Source organism: Etheostoma spectabile, chromosome 6 (genome assembly GCF_008692095.1).
Source record: "Etheostoma spectabile isolate EspeVRDwgs_2016 chromosome 6, UIUC_Espe_1.0, whole genome shotgun sequence".
Lineage (NCBI taxonomy): Eukaryota > Metazoa > Chordata > Actinopteri > Perciformes > Percidae > Etheostoma > Etheostoma spectabile.
Window position 1 is genome coordinate 12,073,074 of NC_045738.1, and position 19,180 is coordinate 12,092,253.

General features: G+C 43.0%; 1 protein-coding gene across 1 annotated transcript in view; it reads left to right on the forward strand.

Annotated features, from left to right (window-relative positions):
- Window positions 1-19,180, forward strand: part of LOC116691225 (ETS domain-containing transcription factor ERF) — a 48,347-nt gene that overhangs the window by 27,273 nt on the left and 1,894 nt on the right. The window contains 6 exon segments of the mRNA XM_074783859.1: window positions 6,843-7,077; window positions 17,291-17,304; window positions 17,307-17,381; window positions 17,384-17,404; window positions 17,677-17,730; window positions 17,733-18,820. Of these exon segments, the coding sequence (XP_074639960.1) occupies window positions 6,843-7,077; window positions 17,291-17,304; window positions 17,307-17,381; window positions 17,384-17,404; window positions 17,677-17,730; window positions 17,733-18,820 (1,487 nt within the window).

Genomic DNA, 19,180 nt, shown 5'->3' on the forward strand with positions numbered 1-19,180 from the left:
GATGCAGGGGGCATGACTGCTCTTGGCTCCAACATGGACCTAACAACGTGGACCTCTAACAAGAACGATTCCTCCATCTCAATTATTCACAACCCACATTTCTTTCGATGATTGTTTCCAAACAAGTTAAATCGACTCTGCATGGTACCATAAGATCATGATAACAAACTTATGTAGTTAATCAAACAACTTGCCTACTCATTTATTATCATCTCATTCAAGCTCTGCCGAACATAAAGTAAACCAGTGTGAAACTTAAATGGAAACTAAGCGCACTCAAAAGTTACCGATCTTATCTGCATCTCTAGTAGACATTTCCACTGGTTGCTGCTTAAAACATCTGATTCCACCATTTTTTTCATGAACAATAATGAGTTACAAAGAAACACGCATATGCAGGAAATGTTTTTGTCTCTCTTGCATATTAATTACAAATTCCTCACCCAGTTCACTGCACAAATTGATGACGTAAAACCAAAGACTTTGGTTGTAGTTAGAGCTGAAACAATAAGTGGATTGAGAGACTGTTGAACAGCAAGTCTGTGAAGATTCTTAATCATCCAGGTCATAGATATCCCTATGAGTTTAACCCTGGGATTCAACAGCAACTGCTTTAAAGGTCTTAATCAAAAATCAAAATCAAAAAGTATGTTATTTTTGAATTTTGCCTGCTTCCAAAATGTCAACATTTTCTGTTTTTCTTGGTTTGCGTTGATAGAAAGTTTAATATTTTTGGTGTTTTGGACTGCTAGTTGGACAAGAATTTTGAAGTTGTCATTATTACCTCTAGGGCAGTTTTGATGTTTTTTTGAAAATAATTTTTCACTATTTTCTGACATTGCATAGACCAGACAATAAATCAGTAAATTGGGAGAATATTTAGCAGGTTAATACATAAGGAAAATCATTGTTATTTGCAGCCCTTCTTGTACCTTTCTTATAAGTATTAGACATTTAGCTGATTGTGTCATTTTTATTTTGCAGTTTATAATAATCTCAAAATACTTAACTAGTACAAAAAACTTTTAGGATATTAATTAATTCAATTTTGAGCTGAAGGTTCCCTTCCAAATTATTCACCTTTTCCATCAATGTTTCCAAGTTTTTTTGCACTCTGTCCCTCTCCTGTGTCCATGTCTTTTCTCTTTCTGTCCCACTCTCTAGTCTTCCTCAAGTATTGGCCTAATGAATTTTTAATGGACTTGGTGGGAAGAGTCCAGACACTTTGGGATTCAGGCGTATGGGCTCTGATTACCCTCCTCCTCCTCCTCCTCCTCCTGCAGAGCCCACCCTCCTCTTTTCTCTCCCTCCTTTCACTCTTACTTTCTCTGTCTCACCCACCAAGTCTTTTATTATCTTACCATCCCTCCCCCTCCACCTCCTGGTCTTGTGTTTCTGTCTTCTCTGTCCCCCAAGCTTGGCGCTTCAGGCAGTTTCACTTATCCAAGCAGCTGTGACAAAGACAAGACTGTGTAATACTTGTCTATGAATGTGCTATAGGCAAATACTGACTCTCAGTTTTTAGTGCTTTTACAGACTCTCCGAGCCGACAGTGACCTCACCCACACACACTTGCACTGGTCGTTTCCCACATCCACGCTAAAGCTGAGTTGGGTTAAAGTAGCACGGTGCTAGCCAACTGCCGCTAATGGCTGTTCAGAGGCCCTAGCCCTGTATAAAACTCCTGAGTCTGCAACTCCTCTGTTAGTTTGGCACAGACCTGTCAGTTGATTTGCTGCTGAGCAGGACTCGCAGCTCCAGGATCTCTCCTCCTCATCTCCTTTCTCACTCCAATACTTCGTCCAACTGCCCGTCATACCTCTTTCCCATCAGCTCTCGCCCTCCTTGGCACTTGAGTCCCATGTCAATGATCCAGTTGGTCATGCCTTTGGGGTATTGTTGTTGTCAAATGTTTTAGACCTGCAACAAGTGATTATTTTCATCAACCAATAGATTCACTTTTCATTTTCTCAAATAATTGATTAGGCATTTTATCAATAAAATATCAGAAAATAGCTAAAAATGTCTATTATCATTTTCCAGAGCCCAATAACTTAACATCCATAGTTTTATTCATCCAACAGTCCAAAACACAAGCTATTCAGTTTAAGGTCTCCTGGGGCATTTTCTTGTAAACGAACACTGTTTCTCACCCAAATGCATTGTGTGTATACATTCCCTTCCCTATAAAACATTTGCAAAGCTTGCATTGTTTACATCCATGTTTGCTTGCTAGCAGTCTTCGTCTTCCTAGCCTTTCCTAGTGTGTTGCTACATTTTTTGTGAGTACATTACAGCTACCAATTGTTAATGTTGAACAGTAAAAACCAGAAGCAAGGACGTGTAATGCGTTGCACTGTTCCATAGCATTACTAGTGGTGGTCGTATATGTCAAAGAAAAGCATCAATCAACACATTTAAGATAGTTCAAAGATAGTTGCTTGCAAGACCTTTTGCTTATAAATAATTGCTAATTGCCTAAACTAAACTAAACTCTAAAATCTTTCAAGTTGCGTTTATAATTTTCACTAGTGGTGTTGTGAGAAGGGCTTTCCTTTAGATGACTTATTTTGGGGCTTTTCCCTTTTTTAGTGACAGTGGATAGAGAGGAAAGGGGAGAGAGATGTGGGGACGGCATGCAGCAAAGGGCCGCAGGTTGGATTCAAACCCGAACCCCTGCAGAATAAGGGTGATTTTCTCTTTCTTTCCTTCCTCTACCACTCTTTTGCTTTCATCTCCCCTGACCCCCCCTCTCTGGTCTCGCGGCGTGTGAGAGAGTGAAGGTTGGACTGGTGAGCAGCGCACACATATCTGGAATAGCAGCAGTGGTAGAAGTCTGCTAGGGGCCTGCCACCCAGAGAAAAAGAGGCATCCACACTCCTAGAATGGAGGAGGATGAGGAGGGGAGTGGGAAGGAGGAGGGGATGGGGGGATAAGCAATCTGATCTGGATGACAACAGACTACCAGACGAGCTATGATCTCATCGCTCCCTCAACCTCTCCCCCTCCTCCTTCCTTCCCTCCATCCACCCCCTCTCTCATCTCCCACTCTTGCCATTGTCTCTCTTTCTCTCTTCCCACTTTTGTTTCCCTGATCTCCCTCCCCCGTCTCTTTTTGTACTTTCTTTTCTCTGTTCTCCACTTGTCCTAGTGCTCACGCCATCTCATCTTCCCTTCTTCTCTTTCACTACCACCCCCTCTTTCCCTCCTCTTGCACTCACTCCTTCATCCTCCTCCTCTTCATCCCCTTTGCATCACTTTCTGCCACCTGCCCCTCACTTGTCCTAACACCACACACACACACACACGCGCACACACACACACACACACACACACACACACACACACACGCACACCTCTTAACGCACTTGCACTCTCTAGTGTCCCAGACCAGAAATTAGGCGCACCCCTATCATCAACCCTCCACACCAGTCCCTACATTATTGATGCCTAGTCTGTGTGTGTGTCTGTGTGTGTCTGTGTGTGTATGTGTGTGTCTGTGTGTGTCTGTGTGTGAGAGAGAGAGAGTGTGAGGCTTGCATGCTGTAATGGCTATCTGGTGTCTCCCTTGGGAGGGAGGGGGTGGGGTGGCGAGGGAGGAAAAGAGCCAAAGAGAGGGTATAGTCGAGGTTGGAGAGGTTAAGTGTGGTGGAGGGGGTTAGGTCGTGCTCTGCAGGCTCTTCCCTGCTGCTGCTGCTGCTCTCTCTCTTCTTTATCCCACCTTCAAACAGATCATACACTTACACAGATTCCATGAATTCCCTTTTAAAATTCTCATATTGGGTGTACAGCGCTGATGAAACGGATCAGAGTGTGTGTGATAGCTGATCCAGTGTGAGTCAGGACAGCTCAGCCTGGGTTGGACTCTGGGTGGATAGAAGGACAAAGGCACCTGTTCTTGCCCTCAGCATTCCTCTAAACATAATCCCTACCAACACACACACACAGGGCATGGTCGCGTTTATATACGCTGTTGCTGATGACAGAGAATCATGCGTCATTTCAGGAAGAGAATGTCCTCTTGCCTTTTTTAAAAACGGCATGGTTGGCAGCTCTCCAACTGTTTACATGAGCTCCATTTCACTCAAGGACCTAAAACATGGTGTGTGTGTGTGTGTGTGTGTGTGTGTGTGTGTGTGTGTGTGTGTGTGTGTGTGTGTGTGTGTGTGTGTGTGTGTGTGTGTGTGGTGTGTGGTGTGTGTGTGGTGTGTGTGTGTGTGTGTGTGTGTGTGTGTGTGTGTGTGTGTGTGTGTGTGTGGGGTGCGCGCGGCGCGCGCGCGGTGATCTGTGTAGTCCATGCTAAAGTCAAAAAGATCATTACAGGCGCGTTTTGACAGACATATACAGGCACACAAAGTCACTTCACACTCGCAGGGTCGGTGGTTAAGATATATTAAGCACTACTCATTTATTCACCTCAGCTAGATTGGCGATTTGACCAGTCCCATCTTGACTTGTCTTGACACAGTCACCATCAGTTTGCTATGTCTGGAAATAATATGTTGTCTTCTGCAGTAGGAGTGTGTGTGTGGGTGATTATGTGTTACTGTTGGAGGCTTGGCCGGGCCAGTATGTTTATGATTGCCCCCGGTGTGTTCCTATGTGACTGTAGCTCACTCAGGGTCTGATCGTGCAACAAGTGTTTGTTTAAATGTTTGAAAGTGAAAGAGGAGGAGGAGGGTGGGAAGGGAAAAAGGAAAAAAATGACAGTGAGTGTTGTTTAATTTGCATTCTAACTGCTACCTACTTATGTAGGTCTGGAAAGTCTGAGAAATTACAGACACAGACAGTGGTTATGCAGTTTTAACATTCATGGTCATTTCACACGTTTTTAAAGAACAGTAATCTGTAGCAGTGGCTAAGCTGCTTGCACAGCCTGTTTGTTGACCTCCTCATTGGCATCTGCATAATAGTCAACGATGAATCCTGTCTTAAATTCAGAGATGGAAAATGTTGTTTGACTGATATTCAAAAATCTTTATTTTGAGTCTCAAAATGACTCTTGGTAATAAGGACAACTGAGTGACCATGCCTTGCAAATACATCATTGTGATTGGAGGAAAACCACCTCAAATTGGTGGCAGGAAATTCCTAGTAGACGGCATAGATTTTCTTTCTGCCTACTGTATGCTAATGAAAAACTGGAAATCATTATGTGCCTGCTTTTGGTGGGTCTCTAGCATAGCATTAAAAGCAAAAGAATAGTTAAGTTGTTAACTCATGTTAGTGAAAGGCTCCAGCACTATGTACAGATTCATAAAGGTCTGGTAGATGTGCAATCAGCATTATTTAGTGTTATCTAACAGTGACTAAATGGTCAGAAAAGGCTAGTGCAGCAGAGATTATCAGGTTAATCTATCTCTGCCTCAGGCTGTCATCCAACAAATCCATTGACAAGCCCGCACATCCATAATCTGTTGACTTGGGCCTGTTTGTTTTCCAATCTTTAGTCCAGCCTGTGTCATTTCCTCTGTTTCCATTTGCATGCAGTGCTCTTAAACGCATTGCAAACACTGGCCTCATGCTAGCCACAAGTCTTTCCATGTCCCCCCAAAGAAGGAAGTAATAATAAACTAAACCATAAGAATAGAGAAATCCAATACATACACTGTCCCTTGTTAAACAGTAGCCCTCTACTAAATACTACTTATCTAAAACTTTTTAATTAACTCATCAGTTTGTTATAAATTTTGTTTTACACACTTATTCATTGTTATATTGCATTTCATTACATCAGATAGGTAACTACATTGTTCTGATAATTCAGGGTAATGTGGTGCTTAGCATTATTTGCACCAACCATTTAAATTAACATCAGCGGGCAATAAATGTCCTGCACAGCAACACTTTATCAGGATGGATGCTATTTCTCTAGTAACTCCAGCTCCTGACTTGTGCATTTATAAGTGCCATGCTATTAGGGGTGATTGTTAATAAAATAAAATCCAGTCCAGGTTTTATCTGGCTGAATTCTACTAGTAGTCTAATTTGCTTGGTTGTGTCAAACTTTCTTGACCACCCAGGCGACAGAATGTTAGTGGGAGACTTGCACAAACATGTTTAAACAAGCACTGGCACACTCTTTCTGACTCGTACATTTGGGCATACACATGCTCATCCAAACAGTCATATACCCACGCCCACAGTCTCGTTCTATGTCTCTTACTCTTTGTTTCCTTCGAGCAGCGGGTAGAGAGAGATGGAAGGATCGGCAGGAGAGATGACTGGCCATGTTGTTTTCCTCCTGTCATAGGAAAGAATGACTGCATGAGAGGAAAGAGGTGGAGGAGAAGCGGAAGGCGTTTTCATGTGCCTAACTGTTCCATGAAGCCCACTAAAACTACAACTTTTACTATTGTAGTTTCAGTTTGCATGTGTGTTTCCTGTGAAGAGCTACTGTGGTAATGACATTAGAGGAATGTGGTCAATGCAAAAGCCTTAGTTTACGTCCAAATTAGGCTGTCTACATTTTTATTTGCATCTTCAATTGTATTTCTAGGTCATTTTAATAGAGATAAAGACAATTATTACATTTTATTATATTAAAAGTTATGCAGCATCCTAGGATGCAGCAGGTGAAGACATGTTACAGTGCTTTGTATGCCATTGTTTATGAGATTCCTTAGTCTCTCTTCTCTTTACATCATGTCTTCCTTACTCCTGCTCTCTACTTTGTCAAACTGTCCATTAAATACAAAATCGCTTTTTGAACAATGTCCGGAGAGTGAATGTTCTGGGAGGACTTGAATTTTAATTTACAACGTTTGCTCTCTACAGCATCATGAGCTATTTATTGTGACACACACAGTAACCCTCCTGCTCTCTTTATCTGTCTTTTACAGGGATCGCCTTCCCAGAATGGGCTTACAAGCCTGAGTCGAGCCCCGGGTCCAGGCAGATCCAGCTGTGGCACTTCATTCTGGAGCTGCTCAGGAAAGAAGAGTATCATGATGTCATCGCCTGGCAGGGGGACTACGGCGAATTTGTCATCAAGGACCCGGATGAAGTGGCCCGGCTGTGGGGAGCCAGGAAGTGTAAACCCCAAATGAACTATGATAAGCTGAGCAGGGCACTCAGGTACGATGACAGAGAAACATGCTGATTATGTTTGATTCATTGTGTATCTGAATGTGAGGGTGGGTATTCATTCATAGTTATTTACTCCTGTACCTGACCTTTAACTTTTCTGTGGAGACCAACAAATGCACCAGATGAGCTCATGATTATGTTAAGGATCTGTGGACCTCACAGGGGCTGCATATTCACATGAACATTTATCAAATGCTAAAATTCGAAGAGCCCACATGCTTCAGTTGAACAACCAAATTACTGTTCAATCAAATCACACAAAACGCTGTTGTCTATTTAGAATAGCCAAGACGCAAATATAAATCCACACTGCTCTTGAATAGAGGAATGTAATTAGGAATGTAAAAAGTAAAATTAACTTAACTCATAGAATAAATATATTAATAAAATCATGGTTATGGCCAAACTAAGAGTGATTCAATGCCCCTTTATGAATTATAAACAGGTCGATCCCCTTCTGAAACCAGGCTTGATGAGTGAGCTTACAGTAATCAGTCGGACCTGGTCCCAAAGCAGTGTAGGGTTTTAGTGCATTGCCACAAGCAGGGCCCTTGGTGAACCCACTTGCTACTGTTCTCTCGGGACATGTCATCTTTTTGGAGAGAATAAGCCTGACATAGTATTTTCTCTGGATTTCAACTTATGGACAGGGGTTGACATTGCTCATTTTTTCCAGATAATTAAATGACAGGCAGTGCCATTCGCAGCATCTTTTCAGCAGAAGAGGAGAACTGCTCATCTACTACAGATATTGTTGGGTGGTGGAGGGAACACTTAAAAGACTGGCATGCCTTTTTTTCTAATAATTTGGGGCATTGTATGCTTTAGTAGATGGTGATTAGTATAGAGAGTGGAGAGAGAGACAGGAAATCACAAGCAGCAAAAAAATCACATGCTGGACGTGAACCAGGGATACCCAAACTATAGTCTGGCGCCCAAACTTCAAGACCACCAGAGTGCCCTAACTTATCTCGCCTATCTCTTTGGCGGAGGTCACTGAAGTAGTGAAAAGGCTTTGCAGTGTGATGACAGAAGAGGTGAAGGAGATTTTTCTGTGGAGAATGAGGGAGCTGAGCCTGAAGGCGATTTATCAGTCTGTCTATGTTCCAACCCTCACCTGTGGTGATGAACTCCTGACGTGCCACTCTTTAAAATACTTTATCATTAGGCCAAGTTCATTACAGTCTGCTTCCTTGCGGCAGTGTGGTTTCCATGTGTGAAAGGAATGTGAGCACATTAGAGAGGTTGTTTTACACACACAGATTAACTAGAAAATATTTAGTAAATGATGTTATGAATAAATAAATATACATTTATTTATGAATATATAAATCACACACAGACGCCCCTCAGGCTACATTTATTGAAAAGAAGCCTTTTGTCACATACCGTCTTTGACCCTGGCATTTGATTCCAGTTACAGCTATAACCTGCTAGAAGCATTTCATTCAGACCACACAGACCCCAATAGCTTTTACAGTTTAGCTCTGTTTCACCCAGACATTGCATGAGTCATGCCTGCCAAGGCACTAATAGCACTTAACAAGTCTATAATACATGTAAATGTCGTAAGAGGGACCTTGGCCACATGCCTCACAGGTTATTGACCTGGACAAGTTTAGCTACTATAATGCTCCAAGTAGAGTTACAACACTGACCCATTTGGCTGGGCACAACGTTTACACCTTTTGGTTATATACATGAGTGCCAGCTCAACCAAGCCCATTCGACACACCTTTGGTGACATCATGGTTCAACATCATCGATAGACTTAAAAATCTGATTTGGACCTCTGTCACTCACGTGTTGTGAAGAATAATATTGTGCCATAGCTTAAACTTTGCATGCAATTGGTTTAGTTTTTTCTCTTGGTCTGCTCTGCTGACCTTTTATAAATTGGGTTTGCGAAGTATGAGGTAAATCAAATTGGACTGACATGTCAATAAAGTAAATTGCTTCAAGACTAATACACTAGTGGGGGTATTGCAACAAAAAAAACGATTTATAAAATAGATCAAATCTGAGTTTCACCACAGATGCTTCTGATTTTGTTTGTGCTTTTGGCTTTAACAATGAGACATTAGGTCACAATATTTTTTAATTAAAGAAAGAAGATATATCTATATTTGTGTATACAGTGTGTGGTGGTGTGTGTGTGTGTGTGGGTGTGTGTGTGTGTGTGTGTGTGTGTGTGTGTGTGTGTGTGTGTGTGTGTGTGTGTGTGTGTGTGTGTGTGTGTGTGGTGTGTGTGTGTGTGTGTGTGTGTGTGTGTGTGTGTGCATATACATATTTATATACTGTATATATCTGACTGCTGGAAATGGTTAATGAAAATCATGTAGCAATATAGAATATATTTGAGGAGGTGGTGCATCTGGATATCAAATCGTATCGAATCATTGACAGGATAATTGTAATTGAATCATGAGGCCAGTTAAGATTCACACCCCTAATATCCAATCAGTCTTGTGATCTATACTATACCACTATGGCCTCTCAGCACATTAGAGTTCAGAATTACGGACATCACATATCCCTGGGGGACTCTTCTCAGCTGATACCAGTTTTAGTAAGAAGAACACACCATTCACTCTGTAGTGTGTCGCCGGTTCGTTGTTTACAGCCAAACAGCCAAGATTAGGCTAAGCACTTTAAAGAAAGCCAACAATGGCCATTAAAGGAGAGAAAAGCATTGATATAAGCAATTTAGGGTGGGAAGGCTTATGTGTTGTCATTTACACTGGTGAGAGTAAGATAATGTCTGTTACAGATGGGATCCTATGGGAACAGAGGGAATAAACATGGACTAATGTGTCCATGAGACACACACACATTCACATTCAGACTTGGAGTCCAGATTTAGAATTCCTGAATTAGAGAGAAAGAGAATATGGATGAGATACTTGTGGTCAAGCTGTGTATTTATAGCATGTCCATCCTCTAGAGCTGCAACAGATTTGGAGCTTAGGCTGCAGGAAGTGCTAATATAGCGGGTCTTAGTGCCCTCTGGTAAACTGGCCTTAGAGGCTGATTATCAAAATGTTTTCTACATAGGAGTTTCCTTTCTGGCACTTGTGTTCACATCCACCCTCTTACGGTCAAGTTGTCTCCCTCTGTGCCCATAAATTGAGCAGAGTCACTTCATGCTCAAATTGGGAAGGACAATCAACAAAAGGTCACGCACATGCACACACCTACGTCCATGTAGTCACCTGATTTGACACCAGAGCTGTCGACAGTTCTTCACTGCAAAAAACACTGGAAATTAAACCTCGTAAGACGCATATCACTAGTAATGTGGCAAGAGGATTAATGGCATAAAGTCATAAAGGAGGCACACAAACACATGTGCACGGTAACAGTCCCCATATGGAGCAAACTGTTGGCTAGCAGGCCTCCTTGTGCCCTTCATATGGAGAAAACCTGGAGTCTGCTAATAATGGAGACCACAGTCGGCATGTGGCAATTAGCATACACACACATGTTCACGTACTTTAAAAGGCCCGCCTGTATTGAAGTGTTCTTTTTATGACTTAGCCTTTGTAATTATTATTTTTACCTCAATTATTTTTATTCTTTCCTGTCTGCCATGCACATGATGGAAATTCCTTTAATCAGCGCTGCTGCACTGTGTGTGGACATGTGTGTATCAGTTGGCTTGTCGTTAAGGGGACACAGCCTCTCATTCCATGCGTCATCTTGGTGTCCCGCTCCAACGGCCGCTGTGAAATTCCCACTCCTGTTGAGAGGATTACACTGCCACTGCGTGTGTGTGCATGTGTACATGCTTCACGTTGAAAGAAGTTACACTATAATTGTATAGTATTGGTTTTTTTCATTAGTAATGAATGACTTTGTTGTTCTGCCTTGTTACAGTGAATCAAATGCAGAAAAAAAACAAAGCAATAGAATATTAAATGTCCCATGGCATGAAAATTTCACTTTGAGGTTGTTTAGCGTTAACATGAGTTCCCCTAGCCTGCCTATGGTCCCCCAGTGGCTAGAAATGGGCCCTTGGTATCTTGCTCTGCCTTTGAGAAATGAAAGCTCAGATGGGTCGATCTTGAATCTTGCCCCTTGCCCCTTATGACCTCATAAGGGGCAAGATTACCTCCCCTTTCTCTGCTTTGCCTGCCCAGAGAATTTGGCCCACCCATGAGAGAGAGTTATCATGGCTTTCAAACAAGCAAAGTGGCAATTGGTCAAGGCCACACCCCCAGCCTCCACCGTGCCTGACACTAGTGGCTGTAATTCTGCACCAAGGCTTTCTGGAAAAGAGACTTCAGATATGGTAATAGGGGACCACTAAGGTACGGTGGCCGACAGGGGCAAACACCCTGCAACTTAAGAAAACACATGTAAATAGACAAAACACAAGCAAATTAAGAAAACAACTTCATTAATTTGACAACACATCCGCAGCATTAAGCAAACACTCTGCAAATACAGACAACACCACAAAATAAAGAAACGCGCTGCAGATACAGAAACGATGCAAAAAGAACAGCACACAAACCCAGAAATAAGAAGCAATGCAAAAAGAAAAGCAGATGCAACAAAAAACAGCTTCCAGATTACACAATGGAAGTTCTCCAGGCCTCTAGAGGGAGCGCTAAGTGGAATAGCTTGATTTTCGACCCCACGGGGAGAGAACGTTCTTCCTTTTTTATTAGAGTTGGGTATGAATGCAGCCTGGAGACCTCCTGACCTCCTAAATTAATATTATTACTAATATAATATAATATAATATAATTAATAATAAACAGTTTATGCTCCAGTCTCATGCCTTCCTGGCTGGTGCTGTCCCCGAGCTTTGACTTTTCACAATAAAAACATGCATCTGGTCCACTATGTCGTCGTACTTTGGTGTTTTGGTTGTTTTTTAACTAAACAGTACAGCAATCATGACAATGAATATAGTAACTTTTTCAGCAGATGTCTTTCTTACAACACGTAGCAGTTTTGTGTGTTATATGTGCATTCAGGATTTAAGTAAACCGGTCCACTAATAAAAGACCAAGCCTTTCTCCTGTTTCCCTGCACCATCGTCTTGCTCTCATAAGTGAGACTTGTACCGATCCCCAAACAAGAGTAGGGGAAATGAAGCCTGTTGCCAATCACTCATTGCAGAATGCTGGCTTAATGAGTGTAATCATGCTAAGAGGTCCCAGCTTCTATAGACCTTCAGGCCCCCTGTCCTCCAGTCAGCAGCCCTTATTGGCTCCAACACAGTGGTCAGAGGTCAGGGGGACTGCCACGCACAGCTGGCAAAGATTAACAACACAGCACATGTGCAAATTCACATACACAAATGCACCATTGTGCACAAGCTCTTGCCAATGCATGCTTGCTTGCACACATGTTTGCAGTGTTTGCTTCATGACCCAACATTCATTTAACTGTGATGGGCCACTACAGACGTAAAATAGCCACCATAGAGAAACAGTTAAATAGAATGAAAGTTCCACAAGATTCTTGGGTACGGTGATGCTTTAAATTCAGAACATTTTACTATTTATTGTATGCTAAAACTACATGAGAACATGCATCTAAAAAGTTACTTTTTAAGTGGATTAATGGTACTATGGTGGAGTATGAACAAATGAATGAATGCCAGTGCTCCAGTCTTCCAAGGAAAGCCCTGAAATCCAGTAACCATTTTTAAACTGCTACACTTATACTGGCTCTGCTGTGCCTTTAGAAGTAAATCTAGTCAACACATCTACAAAACATCCTGCAGGAAATACTGCTGCATATGCACACAGTGTTACTCACCTATCTGGCTGGGCCCGTTAATAGGTCAGAAGGCCTCTCTACATCAGCGCATTGTGTGGAAACACCCAGGGCCAGAGAGAAAGTGCAGAGGGAGCACCCAGGGACAGTACCACTGTATGACTTTGTGTTCAACTTATGCTTGCGTGCATTGTCTTTCCATTGTCTTTATCTGCAGCATATATGTGTTCAGCGTACAACAGTGTTGTGTGTATGTCATTGTCCCTGACTGAATGAGGCCTTTATTTGCAATGAGGGTGGAATACACGTAACACACCTCCCCCAAAGCATGTGACCATCCTAATCAGACTAGATCCCCCTCTTCACAGACAAACGCACACATCCCTGCACAAACAAATTTTCTTTTTGAAACAGTAACACTAGTCAAACCTGGTTTCTACACAAAGCACTTTCGCGTGTGCAACTTGTACACACACACACACACAGACACACCTGAGTGTCAACAACTGGTGTGTGTTTTTGTTTGTGTGTAGAGAAGGATCTGGCTGGGTTGTGTATGTGTAATGGCCAATGCTGACGAAAGAGGCAGAAAATAAACACGGGGCTCATGGGGAGTATTGTAATCCCAACTTCCTGTCACAGTCGGCGCCTATTTACAGCTGAACAATGGGCAAGGCACAGCTTGTCCACGCACACACAAGTGGGTTGATTCACTTCATATAGTGTCATATTGTGTGTTTGTGTGTTTGTGTGTGTTTGTGTGTGTGTGTGTTTGTGTGTGTGTGTGTGTGTGGTGTGATACTGATTAGTGAGTTTATACAGATAGCAGACAGGTCTTTTGTCCTTACATCCAATGCTTTGTTGATATTTCCTGTTTTAGACCTTGAGTCCAATGGGCCACAAACATTAGTAGTCAGACAACTGTATAGGTTGTAAACAAACCCCCAGGTAAGACAAACTTATTTGAATGTTAGTATGACTTTTTTGTTTTTGGTGCCTTTTTTTTTTTTACCGATGTTGCTGCGTTTTGAGATCTTATCAATTTCTTGACTAATACAATGTTTAAGCAACCTATTAAAATTAAGTTATAATAAACTGTAAATAAAAAAACTCCTTTCAAGTAATAACTTTTGTTATTAGTTGGCTTGTTTGTTAAATGATCAAATTGGGTTTAGGGAATTTGTGTATATTATTGAAATTTAGAAATACAAATCTTAGATATTGTATTGATACCAGTATAAAAATCTCAAATAACTGATAAATATTTATACTGTGGTGTTCAGGGTCTAAAATTAGCAATAGCCAAGTTACTGGTAAATTTGCTTCACTCTGTGTGAGTGTGAGTGTGTGCGTGCGTGTGTGTGCACCCTTAATCCCTGGCCTAGAATCACACATAATAGCAACTGATAGAAAACCTCCCCTCAAGGCTTTGACTAAATCCATACTTTTGATTGATCAATCTACTATTTTAGTTAAACAGGGAGCGGGATAAAGCTACATTTCCTGGATGATGCTTACTGGGGGTGTGCGGGGGGCACCCATGTGTTTGAGTATGCCTGAATGAGATGTCAGTTATAGAGTCAGGATATTGTGTGAGTGTGAGTGTTTGTGCGTGTGTGCGGTGGGCAGCTAAACACAGGCACTCAAAGAATCTCTTTCTTCTCTTTTGAAGTGAGTTCAAATGCTCTTCAAAGACTGTCTGCCTGTATGACGGCTCAGGAGGAGGGGGCATGGAGAAAGAATGGGTGACCATGTGCTCCAAACACAGCTTCAGTTGCCGCGGCTAGGATTACACAAAGTTGTTGTCTGCTTCCAACTTTGCATTGCAGCAATTTTTTGTATTAGCTGCATGTGTGCATCCAAGCGCACACAATATTTTAGTTGGCTACACTCCCTACTATCCAACTGTCATGAGCCAGGGTCAGACAGATGTGTCAGCACACTGATATTATTGGCCTTTGGGATGGGTCCATATTTATGCCAATTATACACTTTAACTAAAATAAATGCAGTCTAGCACAGCTCACAATAAATCTTCCATCATAAAGGTTAAAATGGTTATTTATTTTCTTGAGGGGTTGGTTCGACTTTTTTGACATTTGGGAAGCTGTATTCTGGTGCTGATGAAGGGTGTTATCAATTACATGAAAAAAGGGAGAGGTTGAAAGTTAAAAATGTTTAACGTCATGCAAAGGGAGAAATTTCCCTGACAACAAAGTGATGCAGTGGTGGGCCTTTAGCTGCTTTTTTATATGTCCCCTGCATCCAAGATTGCAAATAGAAACAAAAACAAGTCAGGTAAATTGTAGTAAACTATGGCAGGTTGCTTATTTCCAGTGTTTGCTAGCTAGCTTGCCACTCACTTGTGTGACGGAGGCAATCAGTTTGCTTCTTGTGGGTCTTCACCATTAGAATGCCCTAATTTTATTCAGGTTTACACAATAAAATCGCAACTAATTATATCATATTTCATTGTAATAGTTCTTAAAAGTGCAGTATGTAATGACATTTAGCTCCAGTTGGTGATTGCGCTGATGCTCTATGATGCACAGAATAAATCATTTTTATTGCTTTTTTCTCTTGAAATCCACATTTATCTTAGACATATATGTGGGCCCTAGCACAGCTTGTTGACTTTTCTATCATCAGCTAATTCAATCACAGACCTGTTTTAATTCTGCTTGACTTCCTGCCTGCCTCTGTCCTTCCCCTTGCTCCCAACTGCTTCTCTCCCCTCCTTCTCAGCCCTTGTGAGTGTCTCCCCTTGAGCAGAAATTACATGCTGCTTTGTGCCTGGCGTAAACAATGTTTTCAACAGTGCAGGCCTGTCCTGTCTCTCCCTCACTCCCTCACCCTCTCCCATAGCTTCAGGGGACGAGTGGAGAGCGCAGGGAGAGAGTTGGGATAAAGAGGGGGAGGTGGATTGATGAGACAGAAAGGTATCAGAAGGATAATGGGAGAAGAGAACAAGTGAAAAAGAGCAACAGTCTGTTCCCAGAGTGAAAACGGCCCAACTAGTCTGTGTAATAAGCATAATAAGAGGGGGTGAAGGGCGACGCCTCCCCACCACCAAACAAACAAAAAGAACACACACACACACACACACCACACCACACACACACCACACACACACACACACACACACACACACACACACACACACACAACACACACACACACACACACACACACTGCTGTCTGGATAACTACCATTCATTATAATTATAGTCAATGGGCTCTGATTTACTCTGCATTACCTACATTACCCTGAAGCCCCGATGTTTCTCAACACACTTCACTTAACTTGTGCCAGCAGACACATCATGTTGGAGGAAGGAATATCAGAGTCTAGTGCTATAAAAGCAGGTAGGTATGCAGACATGATGAGAAAATGTGCAGTCTTGTTAAATATTGTGTTCAATAGCCAGGGGTAGTGTTGGAAAGGATAGGTGGTAGTTTTTGCGAGCATGCCACACAAGCTTGTAATCTCCCTCACGGACAAACCGCCTTTGTTCCTTTCTTGCTCTTTATCTCTTCCTCTTTCTTTGCTCTGTCTCCCTCAGTGTGTGAGGGTTGGCAGACAGGGATCTAGAGGTTACATAAAGTGGATGTGGATCTGGGGAAGAAAGCAGAATGATGTTACATAAAGAGCTGTAGCTGGACAAAGATTAATAAAAATGAAGCCTTGTATTGTAGGCAGGAGCCATGGGAGAGAGAGAGCTTAAAAAATGGAGAGAATGGCCATTACATAAACAGATACAGATTTGAATTATAAGTGGCTTTGCTTTGCTGTTACATAAAGAGATGGGTCCATCTAGCAAAATGAATGACAGAAGCTGTCGTATGTTATAAAAGATCCTAAAAGACACTTTAAAATTCCTGACCATCTGTTAGACAGGTATAGATTACTGAAGATACAAAGATACAAAAAGTACAGGAGTCACACACCTGTCAAACATGCACGCAACTGCTCACGCATCCGTGTAGCCTTACAATCCATTTGGCAATATACACTGACCTCTGGTCCTAATTGTTTGTTTTTCTCCAGACACCATTCCTCCTGCTTCCCACATTTGTTTTCTGTCTTTTTCCCCTCCTCCCCTGCCACCTTCTTTACTGAGTCTGCTTTGTGAAAGATCAAACACTCTGTAATATCTATCATTAGATGGGGGGGGGGGGGGGCTACTCATGCTTATTAAAGTGCGTGCTTGAGTGTGCAGGTGCATCTGTCATTGTCTCAATTACTTCAGGAACAGAATCATATTTTAATGTGAGGTGTACATACTAAATTAAATGTTTCACTGTTAATAGGCCAGTATTTATATTTCTTAGTGGTAAACATAAAAATTGTTGCATTAGTCAGCCCTGATATGTGACTTAATATTTGTATTTACACTAGGCATGTGCAATTACAGTGTGTCTTTCTCAATAGTTTTATTCATCACATCTGTTGTATTTTCTTTTTCAGATACTACTACAACAAGAAATCCTCCATAAGACCAAAGGGAAGAGGTTCACCTATAAGTTCAACTTCAATAAGCTGGTTTTGGTCAACTACCCTTTATTGACATGGGCTCCACTGGTAAGCCGTGTGTGTGTGTGTGTGTGTGTGTGTGGTGTGTGTGTGTGTGTGTGTGTGTGTGGGGTGTGTGTGTGTGTGTGTGTGTGGTGTGTGTGTGGTGTGTGTGTGTGTGTGTGTGGTGTGTTGTGTGTGTGTGTGTGTGCGTGTGCGCCCTAATCCCTCAATAGGATAGCATGATTCATAACATACACAGGAGAGCATTATATACTATTTCTCAGCATTCTCCAACTCTTTTTTTTTTTTTTCCTCTGTCCTTCTCTTGGCATCTCCAGGAAGCAGCGTTCCTCAGAGTGCCCCTCCTGTCCCCACCGGTGCAGGGACTCACTTCGCTTTCCTCCCTCAACGCCCTCCGAAGTCCTCTCCCCAAACGAGGACCTGCGCAGCCCCGGTGGCGTGTTCAGCTCTGTGGCCCGACGAATGGCACGAGGCTCCGTCAGCGATTGCAGCGACGGCACCTCTGTCAATTCTGAGATTGAGGAAGGCAGCACTGGAGCGGGAGAGGAGAGGGGAGAGAGGGGTGTGAGTGGAGGAGGAGGATCTGGTGGTGGAGGTTACCGGAGTATCATCCATCCCCGATTGTCTCATGAAACCCTGTTCCGCATGTATGGAGGACCGGGTAACCCTGCTGGGCACCCAGGCTCCCGTGGTCATACGGGGCACAGGATCCATCCAGATTCCCTGTCGCCCTTCCCCGTGTCCCCTCTGCCAGGGCCAGGAGGAGCTGGCCTCTTAGCCCCTCCTCTGTCCCCAGCGCTCTCCATGACCCCGACATCTCACCTCCCCTACACCCCCTCTCCCACTCTGTCACCCATGTTAGGCTCCCACTTCTCCTTTAACCCAGAGGACATGAAGCGCTACCTGCAGGCCCACACCCAGTCGGTATACAACTACGGCCTCAGCCCCAGAGCTTTCCTCCATTACCCCAACATCGTCATCCCTCAGCCCCACCGGCCCGCCGCAGACAAGGCTGGTCTGAGCGGAGAGAGAGGAGCTGCCGAGAGAGCAGAGAGAGCAGCGACTGCTGGGGGAGGAGAGAGGGGAGGAGAACGGCACCACCATCCACCTCTGGCTCACTCTGCCCACCACCACCAGCATCCACCTCATTCTGCCCATCCTCACACCCATTCTCATCCCATGCATCATCCACTCCACCTGGGTGAGGAGCCTCCACACATGTCTCCCTTCAAGTTCAAGCTGCAGCCACCGCCACTGGGTAGGAAGCACAGGGAGAGTCAAAGCCAGAATAAACCCAGGCAGAGCTCCATGTCCTCAGGATCGGGGTCCATGTCATCTACCTCTGGCCTGGGCTCCTCGCTGTCATTCGGCAGTGACCTGAGCTCAGCTAGCGGCTCAGGCCTCATCTCTGCCTCCTCCTCAACGCAGTCTCTAAACAGTGCAGGACTTCCCAAGATTAAGGTGAGATACATAGACCCAAATATCCCCCCTTATGATCTACACAGCAATCTCAAAGTTCCATAGGGAAAATGGGTTTCGTAAATCATCACAAGATCACGAAGATGTATAGCCAATCTACAATATTAACACTCCATTGCCAGACATATTATTTGTCTTTTTCCCTTTCCTTTATTGTGTTATATATCTTTTTTACGCAAGTTATAGGTTTACATAGTGAAAAAGCCCAAAGTAGACCCCAAAGGCAATTATCATCTTCAACAGAAAACACTGTTCACAAACTGCTCCAAACTGCTCTATTGTTGTCCAGTCTTTTGTTCCGTGACAAACATTTGTCACTTTGTAACACGTTATAATGCTCGC